Raw genomic sequence first — 20,542 nt, forward strand, 5'->3', positions numbered from 1 at the left:
TGAATTTTCAAGCTAGCATCAGTTTTCAGATAAGTGCCGTCAAACTGGTAAAATGCAGTGTTGCTCTGCTTAAGAAAACGACTTTTTATGTATTGTATGATAAAAATAATTGGCCACCAGTACAATTCACAGCACAGCTTTGAAACATGTGTCTGAAAACCGTCGTTACTCTGAATTTTTTTTTCAAGCAGGTACGCTTTGCAATTCAGTGCCATCAATCCATATGGTCGAAGGAAAGAAGTGGAAATCTTAAGGGGTTGTTTTTCTTTGTTATACACAATATTAACGAGCACTAACAGACAATAATGCCAAGGAAAGTATGGTACGGCACATAATGTAATATACTGCAACATGTGCCGTACAGAAATAGTTCTGAAAGTTGAGATGAAGTTTTGGTAATTGTTAATAGTGCATTCTGGTTTATTCTGCAAGTAATGTCTCTCTCTTTGAGCAATTCAGATTAGATTCGATGAGTGACTTGCAATTAGCGACTTGATGAGTGACTTGCAATGATTAGATTAGAGACTTGCGATTCTGCACGACTCGTTTTGAAACATACGGCGTAGTCACTTAAGCTTCTCGTCCTTTGAAGTAATGACGGCCTGTGTTTGTGAAAGAGTGTGCGTTGCAAACAGGAAGTCTATTTTGTGAAGAGCATTAGGAAAGAAGATTGTACCTTTATTGTTGGGCATACATACATATATGGCAGTTACAGCGTGTCGCTTTGAGAATGTGCATATACCTTTTATGCATCGGATATTTTTTCCCGATGTACATGTTGTTATTAACCTGTATATTATACATGATAAAAGGCGTATTGTAAAATCGACGCACACGACTGATTTGTGTGAGCTTCTTCGTCTGGTTTGAGATGTGACATCAAGAATTCTTTTTCTAGACCAGTACAATTCAACAGTCATGATGACAGTGTTTTTTTTTTAATGCACAAAACGCCAAAACGACGTACTACAAGAAAGTCGCACGCTTGTGCAAGAAACTCTGGCTAGAACTGCACTCTCGAGAATAACCAAAGTGATGTGCCACAAATGCCTTCATTCTGTTGCATTCAGTGACAATCAATGAGCAAAAGATAATGCCTTGACCATTGGTAATAAATGAGCATAACATAATACTTCAAACAATACGGCGAACAAAATCTCAAGGCCTACAAAAATCAACCCCTGATGTTTCGTGAAAAACTTTCACATTAATATGGTTGTAAACACATCTTCAACCATAGCGCTCTAGCATTGCGAACAGATACTCTGACTACAAGCTAACTTTCAGCTCAACATTATTGTCAATAGGTTTTGAGTATTTTTCTGTTTATCTATGTTTGAGTCACTTGAAATGCTATGGTCCCAGCATCAGCATTGACAAGCTAGCCCAAAAGTCTGGACGGATTTTCAGATATAAAAGTTAGAGTTCACCTTTTGCAGCAGTTCACAAAAACATCAGAATAAAATCTGGTTAGATGAGTCTTTATTTTAGCAAGCTTCTATCACAATGTGTGACCTAATGCAAAATTCATGTCAACACATCCTTGATACTGTTCACAAATTTACAAATTTAAAGAAACCAAATTCCAACAATGTGTAGTGAACTAATGTGAACATTTTTTACATGTATTTCATTACATGGAACATTTATGTTACCAAAAAGCCAGAGGCACCTTTTTTTTTTTTCATTGCATACATGCTAGTCATATAGCACTATTGCAACTCAAGCTATTAATAAACTTGAAATAGGTTGTACACTTTTAAATATACTTTGCTTGGTACAAGACTTCATTACTGCAAAGAATTGCACCCGAAATTGTACTAAAAAACCGTCAAACATTTTGTGACACTCTGCAGCACAGTTTAAGTATGAAGGCACTTTTTTAAGGCACACTGCACAAAAATATGCAGTCATTATAAATAAAAATAAGTCAATAAACAGCTCTGAAAATGCTATGGGATTAAATAATGAGCAACTGAATATGTGAGCAATCACTATACAGACACTGCACCGTCTACAAAACAATATTTTTTTTTCATAGAGCCTCCGAACAGTACTACATTCAAACCACACGTGTTATCAATACAACCACTCCACAGAAAATCTTCTACATGGGATACGTACAAGGTAACATAATGTACTCGTTTATAAATGTACAGGAAGTCGTACGTAGCTATACGACTGTCACAGTTGTACATACTTAGATAATCTGTTAAGCCAGGCCATAAAATTATTTTCGCTTCTATTCAATCTACCATATGTCACTTTCAGGCACAAGGAAAATCAAACACATGGCTTGGCAACACACTGTTGCTAGCATTAAAAAAAAGAAGTCATAACTGCGATTACTAATTTATGAACAAATGCTCTGGTTGGAGATTCATAGTTGGTTACTTTTAAACACACATTTAATTACAACTGGATGTCATTGCATTGTGGCAGGCGTGCCATCAAAACTTGTCAAACCTCAGTACACTAGCATGAAAACTACCCTGTCTGTAGGATTAGCCTTAGCCATATTCAGTTTGTGGCTGCCATTGCAGCTGTGAAGTACTGCGGTTCAAGCAATGCTCTGAGTTGCTTACATCAGACATTTCATGCCAAATACGCCCGCATCTTTTATGATATACTCTGAGGAAGCTCGCGTCTTCCCTGAATGGTTTCACATATGCAGTGCAACATATACAGGTCTGAAAAAACGCTGGAAATGAGGCCTGAACACTGCATCTTAAAACCCAAACCTCACGTGCGTATTGCAGCATCACAAGATTCATTGTAATACGCTATTCGAAGACCGGCTTGAACGTGCGACAGCGCCCCATTTTTCACTCAGACAGCCTGCCCTGCACGCCATACTTTCACGTAATGCAACCGTACAATTTAGATAACTTGACAAACATAGACTGCTATGAGCCAACATTAGCCACAGTTGAAGATTAAGCTCCTGTCCCAACCAATCGGGAGCTTGAAGAACTGCAACCCTTTGTAAGGACCGCTTGTTGTAAGTGCTTCAACATGCAGCCGAAATGGTTTGCTAGAGCTAAATTTTTACAACTTCCGGGTTGAACGAGTAGTTTCTTTTCTTCACGTAATCGAAACGCTCGCGGCATGAAACTGTAAATGAGTCTGCTCTAAAAAAAAAAGTTGTAAACATGGCCTCCAAAATCAGGAGAGCTGAAAATGCCCGAACGAGGAACATTTCGGAAGTACCGGTGAAACGTAAATGCCGCAGGAAGATGTGATGTCCACGGAAGAAACTCTTTGGCAGTTTGTTGAAATACTCTGTTGTAAGCTCGGCAAGCTGCTCCCCACTTCTCGCTGGGCACAACTCCACTCACAAGTTGATCCTGAATGAGCTGTTGAAAATGGCAAACAGTAAGTACTGATGTTTCATGACATTAAAAAAAAAAAGTTTACAAAGCACGCGTCGTGGAAATGCAACAAAACTGGGGCCGTATCTTGGAACAGTCATCACTGGCCCAAGCGAGGATATGCACTTCATAATAATCATACAAAACTGTTACTAATTATGAAAGTTATATGGACTGCTAACAACGATATCAAGCTGACGAGAAGCTAACGGTGTCACCAGGAAGGAACCCTTCACAAAATATGGCCCCCGTTTGCAAGTACAATTTCTATCTTTCAAGAGTAACTGCCGGCTGTTCAAGTGGCCATAGATAGAAGGCTGCACTCTGAGATAGCGAGCCACAATATATCTTATCTAGGCTTGCTTAGGCACTTGAAAAGTGAGATAGCTCTGCGTGTTCAGGAGCCGTTAACATACAGCTTTCATGGCAGTTAGCATTTCAGTTATGCTATTTTCGGCCGATTTACAGCTTGCAGATATACACACACACACACAAATGCGGCTGTCGCGAGTACAAAGTACATCAAAACTGCGATGCCTCCTCGTAAACAAGAAGAAAATGGACACAACACCACCCAGTGATAATGGCCGTTACATATGGTTTAACAAGTACGGCAGATGTTGTGCTTCTTAACTCTTTGAGGTGCAAGATACAGAGAGCAAGGTACATTCAGGTTTGGATGACTGAACCTCCTGTGTAAATAATATGTTTTCGTTTTGCAGTGTACTCTTCCATATGATTGCACTGCTGAAGGTACCAGCATGTTCAACAAGTCGTTCGATGTGCCGCTTCCCGCAAGCCATGACAAAAGTATAATTTTTCTTTGCTCAAAATGAACACAACCGAAAAAGAATTTGCACTGTATTATCTAGCATGAGATTTGATTCTATTTATGCAAAAACAGAACATAAATAACTTCAGGATAAATAGATATTTAATTACGAGTAATTAGGATTAATTACTATAACACACATAAATCAACGTATTATGACATTTTCTAGTTAAAATAGAATATCGAGTGCCCTGAAATAATGTCGTGTCAATTTGATGCATTTAGAGACAGTTCTTTAAAGGTGGCGTCTGAAAGGGTTAATCGGACCACAAAAATAGCAAAGCTATCTCAGCAGCACATGCCACTGGTCTAAATGGTCCCTACTTTCACACCAGATAAGCACCCAACCTAGCTGGAATGAGACGGCAAAGAAGACGCACGCTGCAACTTAGCACTTGTCTCGCATCTTTTTCACTGTGCTGTCCTAAGTCTTGCGTTTCTGCACTCTGCTGCCAGCACTGCGTTACTTTAGCACAGTTAAGTGTTCGTTCTAGATTTGATCTGCATTTCAATATGATAGGAAAGAGGTTAACTATTAGCAATCAGATTGGAAGATCAATGTTTCCCTTGCCAAACTTCGTGCCTGAACTGTAACGATGGTTCTAGTGATGGAAGCACAACGCCGATTTTTAGAAGTATTTCCACATAATGAGCAATCCAAACGAGACAAACATTCGGGGGAACATGAAGACTTGAAGCGATAAAAAGTTGAACGAGGCACCATTGCCTCCAGCAACAATGTTTAATGCCTTTTCCATCGCATAATTAGGCTGTCTTTGCTCAGAAAGAGCTGCCAACGCTTATTAGAGCACTAAGCTTCGTGAGATGCAATGCAATCCTTGATACTGATAAGCTATAAGCTGTCTTATGACATGCCACACTGTGACATCACATGGAAACAGAGTTTTGTTTTTGTGATTTCTCCGTCTTCACAGTGGGACTGACATTGAAGGTACTGCAGTCAGATAGTGGTTGTAATACCTATCTTAAGCTCCATCACTAGTGTGTTATTAGGTTGCACTACTGCTACCATAATAATGCAGCACATTGCAGAACTTTTTACTTACAACCGTGCATGCACAAAACACTTACTTCATGAAGTCGGGTGCTTTCGAGATGGCGTGTTCGAATTCCGCAAATGCTAGGAGTCTGTCTTCGTCCAAATCAGCCTCCTTGAGTATCTGAAAAGATTACACACTGCCAGTTGGGTCATAGAAAATAAAATGTACTTTCTTGTGCATAACCCGCACAAAATACACAGAAAATTTACAGCTTAAATTGCGGTGCGCGTTATGCGCGAATTTTGGTGTGCAAGTTGGCTTCCCAGCACTACTTCACGGTAATGCGAGGAAGGCAGCATGATAATACGCAAAGGTGTTTTTTCAATTTTTTTTTTTTTGCAGCATTTAGTCAGGAGTTTGGGCCATTAGCAGGGGCGGGTTACACGCATGAAAATACTGAGCTTACAAGTTATTTTGTCCACAATGAGACATTCCTTTACCACAATCAATCTGATAAAACGTTAGTTCTACACTACCCCAGGCAAGGCTGGACGCAGTGCCTCCAAAATAATATAAGCCTGAACAAACCAAGAAGTGATACACAGAAATTCATGACCTCAAGATTGAGTATGAAGCGTAGATGGCAGTAATTTAAACGTAGAGATGTGAAATATTTTAATCGATTTTCATTTTTAAGAACACAAACACCCTTATTACTACGGTGCTTATATCAAAATAAGAGCTAAAATAGAAAGCTTGACTGTATATTATCATATTTTTTACTTTAATCTTTTACATTCTGACAAGTGTAAAACCAGTGCCAGTAGCAAACTAAACTAACACCAGTATCTCCTCCAAGAAACCAATACAGAAAGCCTTGTCAAATGCCATCGGACTGTTCGGCTGCAGTAACACACACACACTGCTCAGCCACGTAGCTTCACTTCCACAACTCCAGAAAGTCGTTGGCGAGTATATACACTAACAAAGATGCAGTGGGCATGGCAAACTGTGCAGTTCGACAAGACCGAAAAGACCTAGCGCTGTAGCGGAGAATTAGAACTCAAGTGTATATGTGGTTTAATTTCTTGAAGCAAGGTACAGTCTACCAGAAGGAGGAGGTGGATGAGAATTTTTCATTACCCCACACTGGACTAAGGAGATGTGGGAAATGTACAGAGGGATAGAGAGAAGTAAGTTAACATCGCTGTGTAGAGGAGTCTTCACATCAGACCTGTTCTCGCAAGTTTAACATGGAATTTAAAGTGTCTGCAATGCTGAACATGTTTTTATGTTCCCAAAAGCTTCTCCTCCGAGAAGGGCCACGAGTCCAGACTGTCTATGTTGCAGACTTTCACTGAGCTTTACACTGAGGACACATGCAGAGTGTGTTGCATACGATGCTTGGGATGTGACAGACAAGAGTCAAGTTTTCACTGCCGCCCACTCTCGCAAAGGTATTCGCAAGTGTACGCAACACCCAGCCATAATCATAAAGGTAGTGTTTTCCAGTCTCTTCGCAGCCGGAGTGGAAGCCGGAAGCGTGTACCAACGTAAAGTCTAATGGCTGCCCACAGCGACAGTTGCTAAGCCACTGTGATAGGGGGCAATGACTGCTAGAAATCGACTCACATTTTCGACCAGCTGCTTGACCTCGTAGTCGGCAAAGACCTGCCCGCCTCGCTGTGTCAGTCGACCGATGACTTGCTTTAGGTCCTCGGTAGATATCATGTCGTCCTCGTTGAAGTCTGAAATGCGTAGCCGAAATTCAACCACTGTCACCGGTAACCCAGCATTCCACAAACGACAATTAAATACACAGATAAGCTAAAACTTTGTGTGTTAATCAATTCCAACTGACCCATCATGCCGAGCTCAGAGCGCACATGTACCAGTGCTACCCTTACACCTGTGGCCTTCTCGGCTTTACCACTGTACTTGTAACCAAAAAGGCAACATCCACTTGAATTCTGAAGTGAAATGCTACTGCGAGAATTCCCACTAAATTTTTCTTCTCTGTGTTTCCTTTTCTTTCATTTTTTTAAAGAGGGGTGGCAGATAAGAATTCAGCCCAGTTTTGAAGTCCTCCAGCAAGTCCCCTATCGCGTTATCCTTTCAAATTAACCCACAACATTGCCACAAGTGTAAGGCTAGTCTATCGCTAAGGTAAAATATTTTAAAATATGGTACATGTACATAAAAGTGTGTTTTTTCAAACGTGGTTACCACCATTTAATGTTATGGAGAACTATTACTCCTAACATCCTTCAAGCAGGAGAAAGAAAGGAATAATTAAGAATCATTAAGGAATAATTAATAAAACCACTTGAATATTCCTTACTTGTGATAATCCCAAAACATACAGTACATACGATGTAGCACTGTGGTTTTAAATTACCACAGAGTTGAAGTATTTCAAGTACCGTCGTTAAGAGCCGCCGTGTCGCTGACAATTTCTCGTAATGCCATTAGTACATGAACCCCGGTAAGGTCAATTAAGTACAAATATTTAGTACTTTAAGCTCACTGCCACATTTCCCTGTGACCCGAAGAATACCATCTAACCATAACATGCTCGGGCAACCTAGTTTAGTCTTTCCTTCGACCTTAAATAGCATTAATTTTTGCTCCCTTGAACCACAATCCTGCGCGAGATAACCAAATGAAGAAAGCTTTAGTTTCATGACCATTGCTTCGAAAGAAAGTTCAGGATTGATCTCCATTATGATTGATAGACTGGTTCATCTGGCAGTCTGTGGTATTTTCAAAAGTCTACTCCAGCACCACAGCTTAAAGAAATCTACCTTTCTTCATGCGTAATTCCGTGAACTCCACAAAACACATCTGTACATTACGCACCGAAGATTTGGAAAGCATATTCGGTCTTCACGCTTCGTGGTGCCTTGTGGCTGAAGACAGACATCATGTCCAGGAAGTCCTCGAACGTCATGTGGCCGTCGTTGCTCGACGAGAAGACCTTGCATATCCGGTCTCGGAACGGATTCACTCCTAGCTCGGGCATGTTGAGGATCTTGTCCATCGGCAGTTTGGCATTTCGGTCCTTGGACACCACATCCGGTGCCAGCTGCTTGAACCTCTCGTACGCTCTGCAGAGAATGTTAGAGAAGCAAACCGAGCTCAAAATGACATTTATTAAACAAAATTACATAGTGGTCGTGTTTAATTGACTCAACATGTACTTTGCTCAGTCATGGCACAGGATTTGATCAGATGAAACCCATTGCGATTCCTAGTGAAGATGAACAAAGATGTACACCCAGCAGCAAAAGTTTACGGGACATTGTCTCCACAACAAATGCAAATTTCTGCTCTATTAGTGCATAACACTCCTAATCTAGCTGCTGACTGTATAGGTTGCGATACCAACTACAGGCAGCTGGAACACTTAATTGGAGGTTATGTTCTAGACAAGGCGAGAATGTAGATTTCTCTAACATTTCGCGTCCCACAAACTTTTGCTGTTGGGTAAATAGCCTCGTGTAAATAGCCTGGTGTAAGGTTGATGCATGTATATCCGAATTACTACACAATTTCTTTCTTAGTAGAGCTATATATACAATACAATTTTTCGCACATTTATTACATTCAGCACTTCATCTCAATTATACAGCTTCGATCATTACAGAACCATACAATGACAGAAAGAAAAAGAATTGTTTACTTGAGCTAAGGGAAATCTTCCAGAGCTGTTGCTCTTTCTTTTGCATGCAAAACTGCTGGTGAATTAGCTCGACTATTAAATTTAAATTCTGGGGTTTTTATGGTGCCAACGGAGTGGAGAATTCCGGATTAATTTTTTTTTTCTTCTACCACGCGGAGTTAATGCACCTAACTCTAATTCGTGGCGCTTATACGCATCGGGATGCGGCCGCCGTGGCCTGAGATCGGGCCTTCGCCCACGCGCGCTTAGCCAGCTTAGCAGCGTAGCGCCCGCTAAACCACTACGCGCCGAGCGAACCGGCGCTGGATGGAAACACAATGGGCAATGAGCCTCGAGGTCAAAAACGCACGCCCTCCGTCGAAGCGCTACAAAGAGCGCCGACGACATTCCATCCGTTTTCCGGGTCGAGCCGCCGCATGCGCGCGCTTATGTCGTTCGTAAAAAAGCAAAAAAAACGAAATAACCGGGAAAGATCGCCGCGTCAATCACTTACACGATTATCTCGCTCTTCGTGAAGAAAGTCAGCTCCTGTAACAGAATAAAGAAAGATAAGCGCTACGCACATCTCGAGGGTCCGCTAAAATAGATGCAACGCATCGCTAGCAACGTTTTTATCACTGGGGTGAAAGATAACGAGCTCACCTGATAATCGTCCAGCTCTTCCTCCGTGAAAACGCTGTGTTGCTGGCCCATGATAAAAAAGTTATTCAAACGACGCCGAGTGGGTGAAATGAAAGCACTCCGCCTTAAGAGCGACCCGACGCGAAAGGAAGGAGCAAACGTAAAAACCCGTCGTTGCCAAAGGAGTGTCGTCTTCTTGGCATGCGACCAGCGCTTGCCAGGTACTACTACGTCAGGAGCTCTCTTGAACTCCACAACATGAGGTTCTAGAGAAGGCGTCCGATGACTCGCCGAAGTAAGGAGCGAAAGATGCATGAATAACGCGCTCCATCCCCACGTTGCCTCCAATAGGGCATTATATAAACCAAAACAAACCACACATCGCGGACTGCGAGGCGACCGCGCGGTGATTCAGCAACAGGCTCTTCCGCGCTCGCATTTCGCTCGCTTCACCTTTCGTATTTTGTGTTTGTTTTTTTGCTCGTTTCTTTTCGCGTTGTGCCGGGAGCTGACGCACGTGACAGCTGATTGAACGATCGTGTTTGCAGCTCTGTATCGCCGCTATCTTTCTATTTTCTTTATTTTTGACAGCAGCGGCTGCGTTGCGAAGCGGCCCAGTTTCTCGCAGTGACAAGTTGCGCTCCTGCGTAATTTCCGCCATAGTTACAAAACACATTACTGAGTCAAATAACTGCAACCCAAACTTCAACCAATTTTTGTCGCAAACGGTAAATGTAACAAGTTGTTGCGCCATCTAGGAGATTTTATATAAGCATAATTGCAACGATTAAAGTAACAATGTGAAGAATATAGTTTTTGTAGTTGTCGATAGCTAACAGGACAATTTAAAATAATTTGATAATGCGCAAGATATGGTTGCTAACTTTTGAAGCAGATGCTTGCTGCAAGTGCAGCTTCTGAGGTGTCTCAAGAAGCTGCGCTTGCCTTTGTTCGCTCAACGAGACCTGGCAGTTCGCAGTGACACCGACATCACCGGCGATTATTTTCTTATTTAGCGCTCACCGAGAGAGAGGTTTAGGTTGTGCGCTCTGTTCGCGTTGTCTTCTGAGCTGGTCGACCGTACGGAAAAGAAAAGTGAAGAAACCTAGCGAGTCGCGGCGTAAGTGCAGGTTCCGATCATCGACGCCGCTGCCACGCGACCGTGCCATGCCTGCGCTAGTCGAGCGTCCGAAGATGAGCATTGCCATGTGGGCCGCGCTCAAGAACCACATCATGCGACAGCGCGAAAAGAAAAAGCAGGAACAGGAGGCGGACGCCGCCACGGAGCGCGTGAGACGCGAACGCGAGCTGAAGCGTCGCCAGGACGCGATGACGCTCGAAGAGATCCGCGATCAGGTGCAGCAGTCTGAGAAGAAGCTGGTCACGCTGAAGGAGGAGAAACACCAGCTCTTCATGCAGCTCAAGAAGGTACTGCACGAAGACGACACCCGGAAACGGGCCCTCGTCAAGGAGGCCAACGAGATGGCAGCGCTCAACCACTCGTACCTCCAGCAGCAACACAACGCCGCGATGCACCAACACGCCGCGGCGGCTGCGGCCGCAGCCGCCGCCGCGATTCCGCAGCACCTCTACTTACAGGACATCAACCGCGCTCATTCCATGTACAAGCTGGCACAACCGATCCCGCAAAACCCGAGCGTCCTACATCGGGCGCCGCTCAAGAGGCCGCTGACGCCGTCGCCTCCTCCGTCGTCGCAAGCCGCGACTTCATCGACCTCTTCGTCCCAGCAGTCGACGCCGCCTCAGTCGGGCTTCTCCCCGCAGCAGCCGTACGCTTACAAGGCACAGATTCCCGGATCGGCGTATGGGGCACCCAAGTTGATTCCGGCGTACGCGCCGGGCCACGGTCCCATCTACTACGCGCACGTCCCAGGCCAGGGTTCAGTGCCAACGGCCATGGCGCCCGCTGCACCAGTGCCCTATCCGGCGTACCCGACGCCTCAGTTCCCTCACCATCACGCCGAATCGGCGGCTGCGGCCGCAGCCGCCGCAGCCGCCGTTGCCAAGCAACAGCAGATGGTTGCCACCCACAACTTCCACCTCGCTCAACAGCAGCAGCAGGCTGCCGCCGCAGCGCAACAGCAGCAGCAACAGCAGGCCGCCGCCGCAGCGCAACAGCAGCAGCATCAGCAAGCAGCCGCTGCTGCGGCGGCGGCTGCGGCCGCCGCCGGGTATCCCGGGGCACCCGTGGTACCCCAGTCCCTGGAGCCGCCGCATGGCTTGCAGAAGCCTCGCTTCCACGACGAGAAGTTCTACGTCTCCCAGCCATCTATGGTCCCCATGCGGACACTGGCCTCACCGGCAGCTCAATCGGCTGCCCTGGCATTGGCCAGTCCGCAGCCGAAGCCTTCGTCGTACCTGACAGCTGCGCAGCAGCACCAGATGGCAGCTGCCGCTGCGGCTGCACAGAGGCACCCGGGGTATCCGGGTCAACCGACGCGGTTCTACTGAGGTTGATGAAAGTAGTGGTTGGTCTGTGAAGGTAGCTGTTGCGACTGGCTAACGCACAGAAAGTCTTCGGATGCTGATCTGGTGCACACGAAGTGTAATGACCGCAAGCATTGAGGCATGTTCGGCCAGGTAGTTTGTACACTACTGCAAAAGAGAACACCATGTTGCTGCCACAGTTGCGCCCAGTATGAGGCATTGTTATGCAACATTTGTTCAGGTTTGCGGCGCAACCTCAATTCACAGCTATGAGTTGGAGGAACCAGCAGGCACCCGGAAGTGTAGGGAAATAGTTTTTCTTGTGGGAAGTCTGCGCAGAGGTTATGCATTAGCACAAGAACAGCCAGCACAGCGTTAGTTAAGACACAGCCAAGGACTGCGTTGCCAGTTTTCTTGTCCTGCAAGGGCTGGGAGCAAGCATCGAAAGTTTAACTTAACGAGATTCCACCTAATTGGTCTTGCACATGTATAAGTAATTCACAGTGCATCATTGGTGAGAGAAAAAAGACTAGACGCTTTCTCGCTTTCGTCCCTTATTCACAGTGCACAATGAATCTCTTATGTTGCAAGCTCGGCAACTAGCTGCAGCAGTTAGCAAAAATTTAAGCAAAACCTGTTTGAACAGACATTTTGACAGCATGCACAAGACCTAGATCAGGACAAATAATTTTCTGCACATACTTTACAGCCCTCGAGAGTTTTTGGCCTAATTGCTCTTGGTGACCGAACTCAGCTATTCCTCTGTATAACTTGGCTTTTCAGTCCTGCTTAATCGACACATTGGTGTTAATCCTCGGTTATTAATGGCCACTCATGACAAGGGCAATGTGTTTTCACGCAGTTCAGCTTTTTTTTAATCTTGAAGGTTGTTGTATGCAGCTATGCCGCCATACTTAACCTTCGTATGTGCTGTAAAGCTTGGTGAGCATGTGCATAGTGCAGTATATTTTTGCAGATGGTCTCTGCAGAATTACGGAGCTGTTAGTAGCTGAAAGGTCCAGGCACGTAAAAAGAAAAGCTTACCTTTCTGCCCCTTGAGTTACACTTCGCTGATTCTTAGCTTAGCTGGCTGTTATGAGGTTGTCGAATTGCACGAGAAAGTAAAAAGGCTTGATTCTTGCGAGCGTGCAGAAGAGACTGTGATCGTTTGCCGTCGTGCTCGGTTGTGAGGTAGAGGCTTGCCTCGGAGGAAAGTGCCCCGAAGTGTTCCCACGCTTGCGCTGCATTGTAGTGCCCTGTTGGGTCAGTTGTGTACAGTCGTGGGCTAATATAACTGGGCGGTCGCTTCCGAATCTCAAATATGCGTTTCTTTTTTCTTGGAGGCACACGAGCTTGCGAAGCAAGGATGGTGCCGTTGTTATGGAACACCATTGGTGGCGGTTCGTGCAGCAGTTGATGCGCAATTCAAGGAACTCGCTGCAAATCTTCCGGCACCTTCGACAAACCGCACCGAAGCACCCCAGGTGGGATGATTGGACGAAGCGGCGTGCCAGTTCACCTAGGTGCAGTTTGTCGAGGGTGCCGCTACCTTACTGTGATGCGTTGCCCGTTCAGAGCGCGGCATCATTTTATGCTCGAAAGTGCTTCGTAATCGAGGTAACAAACTTTCCCTATCCCGCACCTCGCTACGCTTGAACAATGTGAGTTCATCGGAAACAATTTTTTTTTATTAAGCTGGCTGCCCCCACAGTATAACTGTAGTTTTCAGCCACAGTAACGTGTGTATCGGGCCACTTGATTGGCGTTTGCGTCCACACTTTCCTAATTAGGCATTTCTCGTAAGGTTCGCTGACGAATTGAACAAAATTACGTTTTGCTTTGTTGTGTCGTGGCAAAGTAGCCTTGACAGTGGCACCTCTGTTGCACTTTAAGCAATGTTTTACTGCTGATTTCAAGTTTGAAACAACTGCATGGCATCTTTCGTTGTTGTAAGGCTGTTGTTAGTTATTGCGATGTACTTCTATACGTTGCTCTTTCCCTCCCCTTATTTTTATGTTTGTATTGATGGTAAGTCTTGCACAAGTCTGTGCACTGTATGAACACAGGTTCCAAGAGTATTAATGGATCTTTTAAACATTTCACAGACAGGATTCTGCAGTGTGCTAATAATATTTCATTACATGCTGTTTTTCTGTGTACCACTAGGATATAGGATCAGCGCTAGAACGCTGTTTTACTCTTTTGGCTCTTGCTTTATTCAAGAAGTCATTGGATTGTATTTGTAATGGTCTTTTGTTTTAATCCTGCGTATGTTATGTACAGAGTTTCATCTAGTGTAACAGAGTTAAAGGTGTTTTAACAAGCTCTTCTGTGACGTAATCTTCTGTATTAAAATGTGTCTCAGTTCGCAGGCAATTTTGTTTGTCTTCTCTAGGGCTGACGCTATCTTTCACAACAATCCACGAGCAAAAGTTTTTAGTACCGCACTGAACAAGCACCCTTAATACTATCCTATTGAATTAATAGTTTTTCCTTTTATCATTCGTTCCTTGTGCAAAAACAGCACCTCAAGCCCCCCCTTCCCAACCTTTTTTAGTGTGTGTTTTCAAGTTCTCGCTCAATGAACGCGCATTTTGATTTGTTACTGTCATCTGTTTTACGTATTCCCTCACAAAACTCTGCCATTGGCCAGTTGGTTCACGGTCTCTGCTTCAAGGCTTAAAAATTCTAAAAGTTTGACATTTAGTGAGCGGCATCACAACTTGGCAGAACCCTCGTTTGTGTCTCCTGCGCGGTGGACTTTTCTCCATGCTGTTGGAATTGCACGGATGTTACTGGGCTTTGAGGTGCTTCCCACTCGTTTTGCATCTGAGACAATCTGCTTTTTAGCTTGTATCTACAGAGGGAAGGTAGAAAACAAAACAAAAAAGAGGCCCTAATGTCGTGTTCTTGGAGCCGGAAGTGTGGCCATCTTGTTTTGTCATTTCACTTTTGCATCTGCAGTGAGTTGACCGGAATAGATGGGCACAAAACCTGAGCTTGCGCTGTGACGCTTCACTGACAGTGCGAGTTGCTGAGGTGTACAGAATAAAACTTCTGTGACAATTTCAACGAAGCAGGCACGCCCTGTTGTACAGCTGTTGAGGTGGACGACAAAGATTCCCAGTTTGGCCGCCATTATCGTCAAAAAACTACACGGCCATAACCCTACACATTAAACAATGATGGGACAGCAACTGAGTGAAAATATGGGTTGCCCTCCCCCCTAAATGATTGGGGGGGGGGGGAGGGGCAGCTGCCCCCCCACACACTGTCCACACACCTCTGGGCACGGATTACTGTGTTTGCTGTGTTGCAATGAAAACTTCTTTCAGGTAGCGAGAATTGGTTCTCATCCAGTCATGCTTAGCGCCAGTTTCCTGTGTTTCTCTGCTACCGAAAGTTGACATGTCACAGGAAAGCTTTTGAAACTGTGAGCTCAATAGGCTGTAAGTACACCACAACGAGGTTCGTATGTTTTGACCGGCAGAACTGTGACGTCTTGTTGAGGTGCGAGCGAGGGTAGTGCTACAAGCCGTAACTGCAAAACTGGTGCTAACCTGTTGTAGCTGTAGTCTCGCATTGAAATTAAGTTTATCCAAAAATGTTAGTTACAAAAGTGTTAATGTCCATGTTGCCAGCCACAAAGAAAAATAAAAGTGATCAAAATTGCAGTGAGAAGTTCTATCATTTCGTCGAGTTTGAGTGCTTAACGTGGTTCAAGCAGTGTGACATGATTGCTGCAGTCATAGCATGAACGTGAACCACATGCATCCTAAGCTACATCACGTAATTGATGAAGCAACATGGCCTTTTTTGTTGCTGCGAACGTCTTTTGGGGACATTTCGTAATCAATGATAGATCAAAATTCATTTAAAAATTCTCAAAATGCATATACCTTTCGCACCTGTCTAGTGACATTAGAAAATTGGAGATGCAATCAACGTCGGCAGTCAGTGAGCTTTGCCATGCATGCCGCCGCATAAAAATGAAAGCTACCTCGAAATTTCACTTAAACTATCTTCCGAGCCTATGGCATTGCAATTCGATAATGTTTCAAGCTCACACATTTTCAGTGAGATTGGTATAAGTAAATGATCTGGAAGGCGTTTGAAACATCCTAAAATCTGATTTCCACGTAGAAGTTTGTTTGCAACGTGACATAACACCCCAGTCAGAGTGCTGAATTCTTTCAAACTTCTCGAAAGTGAGATTTCTCACATGCCACATTGATCACATTTCATTTTTTGTCTGGTTGACTGTGTGTTGGTGACTGTATGTAGTATGTGAGCACCTAAATTTGCTTGTTTCACTTGCCATGTGTCCTTGATGAAAAAGTTGCATCATTGATGTTTGTGATTTGTCGTTAACGTTTGTTGGACACCACACTTGGTGGAGGATTTGTAACCACATCTGTGGGCGTAGTGATCAGTGTTCAGCATCTCTTCTCTTCAGTAAGGCAAGATCCTTTGTGCTGGAGCTCTTTTTGGGAGGTATCCTCATATTGAGAGCTGACGTACGACCTCAAAAAAAAACGAAGAAGCTTAGTTTTTATGCTCTTGGCCAACCGTGCAAGCACGGTGACAGTGTCAGCAGTAGAAGGCTCATCCGCGCACCCAATGCCCTGTGCCATTTGTGTCACTCCCTGCACTGGGACGTGTATGCATTCGGGGGTTTCCTCAGAGGCACTCACTGCAGCCGTTCACTTTTCTTCCACACGTTTCTGGCAAGAGGACCTTCACATCAGCGTAGCGTGCCTATGCTGGAGGTATTCACATGGGGGACTTCTCCTGGGGATATTGGGCGGAGCCATCCGCGACATCATTTTTGGGATCCTCCTCTCTTCCTCTGCAAGCACCAAGGCCGCTGAGCAGTTGTGCGGCTAATGTTGCCAGACAATTTATCTTGTCGATACGCTGGCTCCAACGATATTCCCTGTTCGTCGACTTCTTATCACTAGAAGACCTCTTGTTCGTACGTCTAGAGCACATCTAAAAGACGTCTTAGCCTTGTGCTCAAGTTCAGCCGCAGCCTTCTGTCGTTCAACGTAATCTCTTCGGGGCTAAATGGGCTTTGTGGGAAGGGGGGGGTGCCATCTTACTCGAACAAGAAGTGAATGCACCAACAGTGCCAAACTTCGGTGCTAGATATGCACCACTTGTTTGAGCCTTCACTTGCCGCGCATTTACCTGCAGTGTGTGCCAGAGATCTTTGCACTTTTGGTCTCTGTTCTGCGGAAGACGAGGATAGGTGTCATGTGAGAGGGGTAGAGAGCTGTGTAATATAAATGGAAACGGGCAAGCCGCATACTGGCTCTTTGGGCTGGATGAGCCTCGTACTGCTTTTACAGTGTAACAGTTGATGCATTCTGTTATGTCGTAAGGCCTACTGAAGTCCTTACAACTGTATCCGTGTGTACCAGTATAGTGAATGCTGTTGTCAAACCTACTACACTACAGTGCTTTTGTGTCTGATGTGTACAGTACCACAGCTGGTCCAGAGGAGTTTTATCTTTGCCTGTTGTGTTGCGCCTCTTTTTGCACTTTTGTGATGCCCGGTGAGCGTTGCAGTTTCTCTGCATGCATACGTGTGTAATCATGTTTTTTGAAACCTTGCCGAAGGTCTCGCTGCCGTAATAGGAGCTCCAATCGTTAAGGGGATTAACCCCACAGTGCTTCAGTGTCGCAAAGTTCGGGATGCGACAGTGATAAGATCGGGATGTTTTACATTCGCGTATGTGATGGCGTGTCTATTTTCTGGTGTGTTGTATCTTCCTATTTCTACTCCCGTGAGTGTGTTCGCAGTTGAACTGGCAGAATGAGCTTTGTCAACTATTTATCAAAAGGTGTACAGAGCAGCTTGTTCTTAAGCGCGGATACGAACGCTTTGTTTACGCTCGCTTAATTTCAGGTGTCATGACTAGCTAAGTGAGACATGCCCAGCACAGGTGGCATACGCTACATAACATTTGCTGCTGCTAGTCACCCTACAAAAGACGATCTGTATGTAAGCACACATCTTGCAGAAGACGTAAATGGCGAGTGTGTTCTCTGCAGGTAGTTTAATAGGAAGTTGTGCTGACGGTGATGAATTGTCATCGTCGTCATCATCAAAGCTATAAAATGTAAGGTTTCAAATCTCACGTACATGCCTTAACCCCTTCGGTGTTTCTTTCTTGAGAGCAGTTCCAATGCCTTCTTTCCATTCCCCAATTCTTCAGCTTTTAAAAAAATTTTAGGCATAGCAGGCTGCAGAACGTCAAACATTATATAGTAGCATGAGCACATTTCAATGAATAAATACTGCGGTTGTCATCTATTTTTCCTCCTCCTCTTTGCTTTTGTTTTTGGGCCAGCTTTCATCACGTTGTTACAATGTGTTTCTCTAAGGGAAAGTTGTTACTGGAACTGCTGTGGCACTTAAACGCCGCATCATTCCACTTTGTGTGCCAGAAATAAGTCACAATAACATGTCATGTAATGGTGCTCTGTGGTGACACCAATGCCTTCCCTAAAACCTGTTTCCTGTTTATTTTTTTCTGGCATAGTGTGGTGCTTTTATGTGTGCGATCCTTAAAACAGAAACGAGGAAGCGTTATGCATCTGAAACTTTCGAAATTTGGTATAGTGTATTTGCTGCATTCAAGCTTCACTCGCCGGTGTTATGGTATTTGCTGTTTTCCTGCTCTGCTTGGAGTGTATAACAACCTTGAGGTGATTGCTGAGGAGATTGCTTTCGTAGGTTTCATTGCAGAAAATTTTGAGGAAATTTTTTCAGTTGAGCTAAGCTCAACCTTATTTTATGTAGAGCATGAAGGCATATGCATGGGCTCCATCTTCTTAGTCCTGCTTGTTTCATTGAGTCATTCATTTTTGACTCGCTGTCTCCAAATTTCGAGGACTAAATTTGTAACTGAAAAGAAAAAAAAGAACGGCTTTTTACTGTAGTTGGCTCATCAATCCAACTAGTGTCTCGTTTTGAAGCAGTGGGGACCTTTTGAAACCATTGGTTGAATCGGCTTGTTACAGATGAGCTGTAGTACTCATTTAAAACAGTTGCCAGTAAAACTGCATGAATGAGTTTTTAAGCGTGTCCGAAACACAGAAGGGGTTCAAGGCTACGTTTTGTTTTCGCCATATTGCGTATAGGTTTTTTCTGCACACTCGCCGCCTTTTCCCAGAACGAGCAAATTGCGGCACTGGCAACTTTTCTTGTATGCGAATGCACGCGCGCTTTGTTAGAAGTCCGAGAACAGCGCTTCACAAGTGTGCTGTGTAAATGCCATTTGCAACTGCGCCATGCGCAAGCCGTTGTAGAGCGTGTGACTCACGTTGGGAGCCAGCCATCTGCTTCCTCTGTTGTAACAAAAAAAAGCAAATGCTAGTGTCGTTTGTCACTGTCTGCTGTCACTTCTTAAAACGCGGCCCCTCGTTTTCTTTTCTACGCTCCGCTTGCCTTTAACGTATGCGAGGTGACGTTGCATCTTCGACGCGACTTTGCTGCCTGTGATTTACGTGCGTGTATGTGTTTCTAGATTTGGTCTGGCATTGACTGTCGTACAAACGCTGTTGACCGGTAACAACCTATTGCCTTTGCTTTGAAAATGACTTGCGACACATTGATGTAGAATTCCTTGTTGCAAACATTGATATACGCTACTGTTATCCTTCGCATCCTGCTGCTGTTTCTTCCGTTTTCTTCCCCTTTTTATAAGTTCTGTTAAAGCGTTTCGAGAAGTTCATTGCTAGGTGATACTCGCGGCACTGTTGTGGAGTTATCGTAATACTTACCTTTCGCATTTGCCGGGCTAGCCTTACGTAGCGTTACGGGAAAGTCTTCTTGTCTTGAGAGTTGTTGACATAGGCCTTGTTTAACGACGTCCTTGTTCGATTTATTGTAAGACGTAGGGTGCCCTTGTCAGGACAATTTGACTTTTCACCGCTAAGAGCTTCCAGACAACAGGGGCGTAGCCAAGGGGGGGGGGGGGGGGGGAATTCAACCCCCCCCCCCCCCCCGAAATTTTTCAGTTTTGCTTGCATATATAGGCACGCACACATACAAACGCACGCACGAACATACATAAAGTATGGTTGAACCCCCCCCCCCCCCGAAAAAAATTTCTGGCTACGCCCCTGCCAGACAACTCAACGTTTTCCTCTCACTGAAAAAAATTTTCAAAGCAGAACTGGTGTTCATTAGAGATCCTGGAAAGTTTTGTTTTATTGATCCTCTGCCAGACAATCATGCTCTTCTGGCCTGTCAACGATAACGATGACTATCGGGGACAGCTTAGGCTCAGTGCAAGAAGCAAGACATCGAAGGTAGCCTCACTAATGTGAAAGATAAGACCTCAGCTTTCTTCGGAAAGTGACAAACATCTTAAGGCTGCGTCTTAAGCAAGTAAGCAGCTACGCTGCAGACTATCTCTTCTTTCCGTCGGCAACGTGATAAGCAGTTTGTAGAAAAAACATGAGCCAGAACCCTTGTGTTGCTTTGTTGAAAAAAAGAATACAACGGCACTGTATTTTTGATAGCGGGAGGGCGCCTGTGCTGCCGATTTGTATTACGAGCTACTTAAGCTTGACA

The 20,542-nt window shown here is 44.6% G+C and overlaps 2 protein-coding genes across 2 annotated transcripts; one reads left to right on the forward strand and one right to left on the reverse strand.

Annotated features, from left to right (window-relative positions):
• Window positions 1–657: 657 nt before the first annotated feature.
• Window positions 658–9,949, reverse strand: LOC119371685 (calcium and integrin-binding family member 2). The gene is made up of 6 exons (XM_037642136.2): window positions 9,529–9,949; window positions 9,380–9,414; window positions 8,064–8,311; window positions 6,837–6,952; window positions 5,296–5,384; window positions 658–3,356 (listed from the first exon to the last, which is right to left on the reverse strand). The coding sequence occupies exons 1-6, from the start codon at window positions 9,820–9,822 to the stop codon at window positions 3,335–3,337; spliced, it is 804 nt and encodes a 267-aa protein (XP_037498064.1). The 5' UTR covers window positions 9,823–9,949; the 3' UTR covers window positions 658–3,334.
• Window positions 9,950–10,508: 559 nt separating this feature from the next.
• On the forward strand, window positions 10,509–19,916 carry LOC119371686 (G protein pathway suppressor 2). Its single transcript, XM_037642137.2, has one exon. The coding sequence runs from the start codon at window positions 10,675–10,677 to the stop codon at window positions 11,977–11,979; it is 1,305 nt and encodes a 434-aa protein (XP_037498065.1). The 5' UTR covers window positions 10,509–10,674; the 3' UTR covers window positions 11,980–19,916.
• The last annotated feature ends 626 nt before the right edge of the window (window positions 19,917–20,542 follow it).

This window comes from Rhipicephalus sanguineus, chromosome 10, assembly GCF_013339695.2.
Source record: "Rhipicephalus sanguineus isolate Rsan-2018 chromosome 10, BIME_Rsan_1.4, whole genome shotgun sequence".
NCBI classification, from domain to species: domain Eukaryota; kingdom Metazoa; phylum Arthropoda; class Arachnida; order Ixodida; family Ixodidae; genus Rhipicephalus; species Rhipicephalus sanguineus.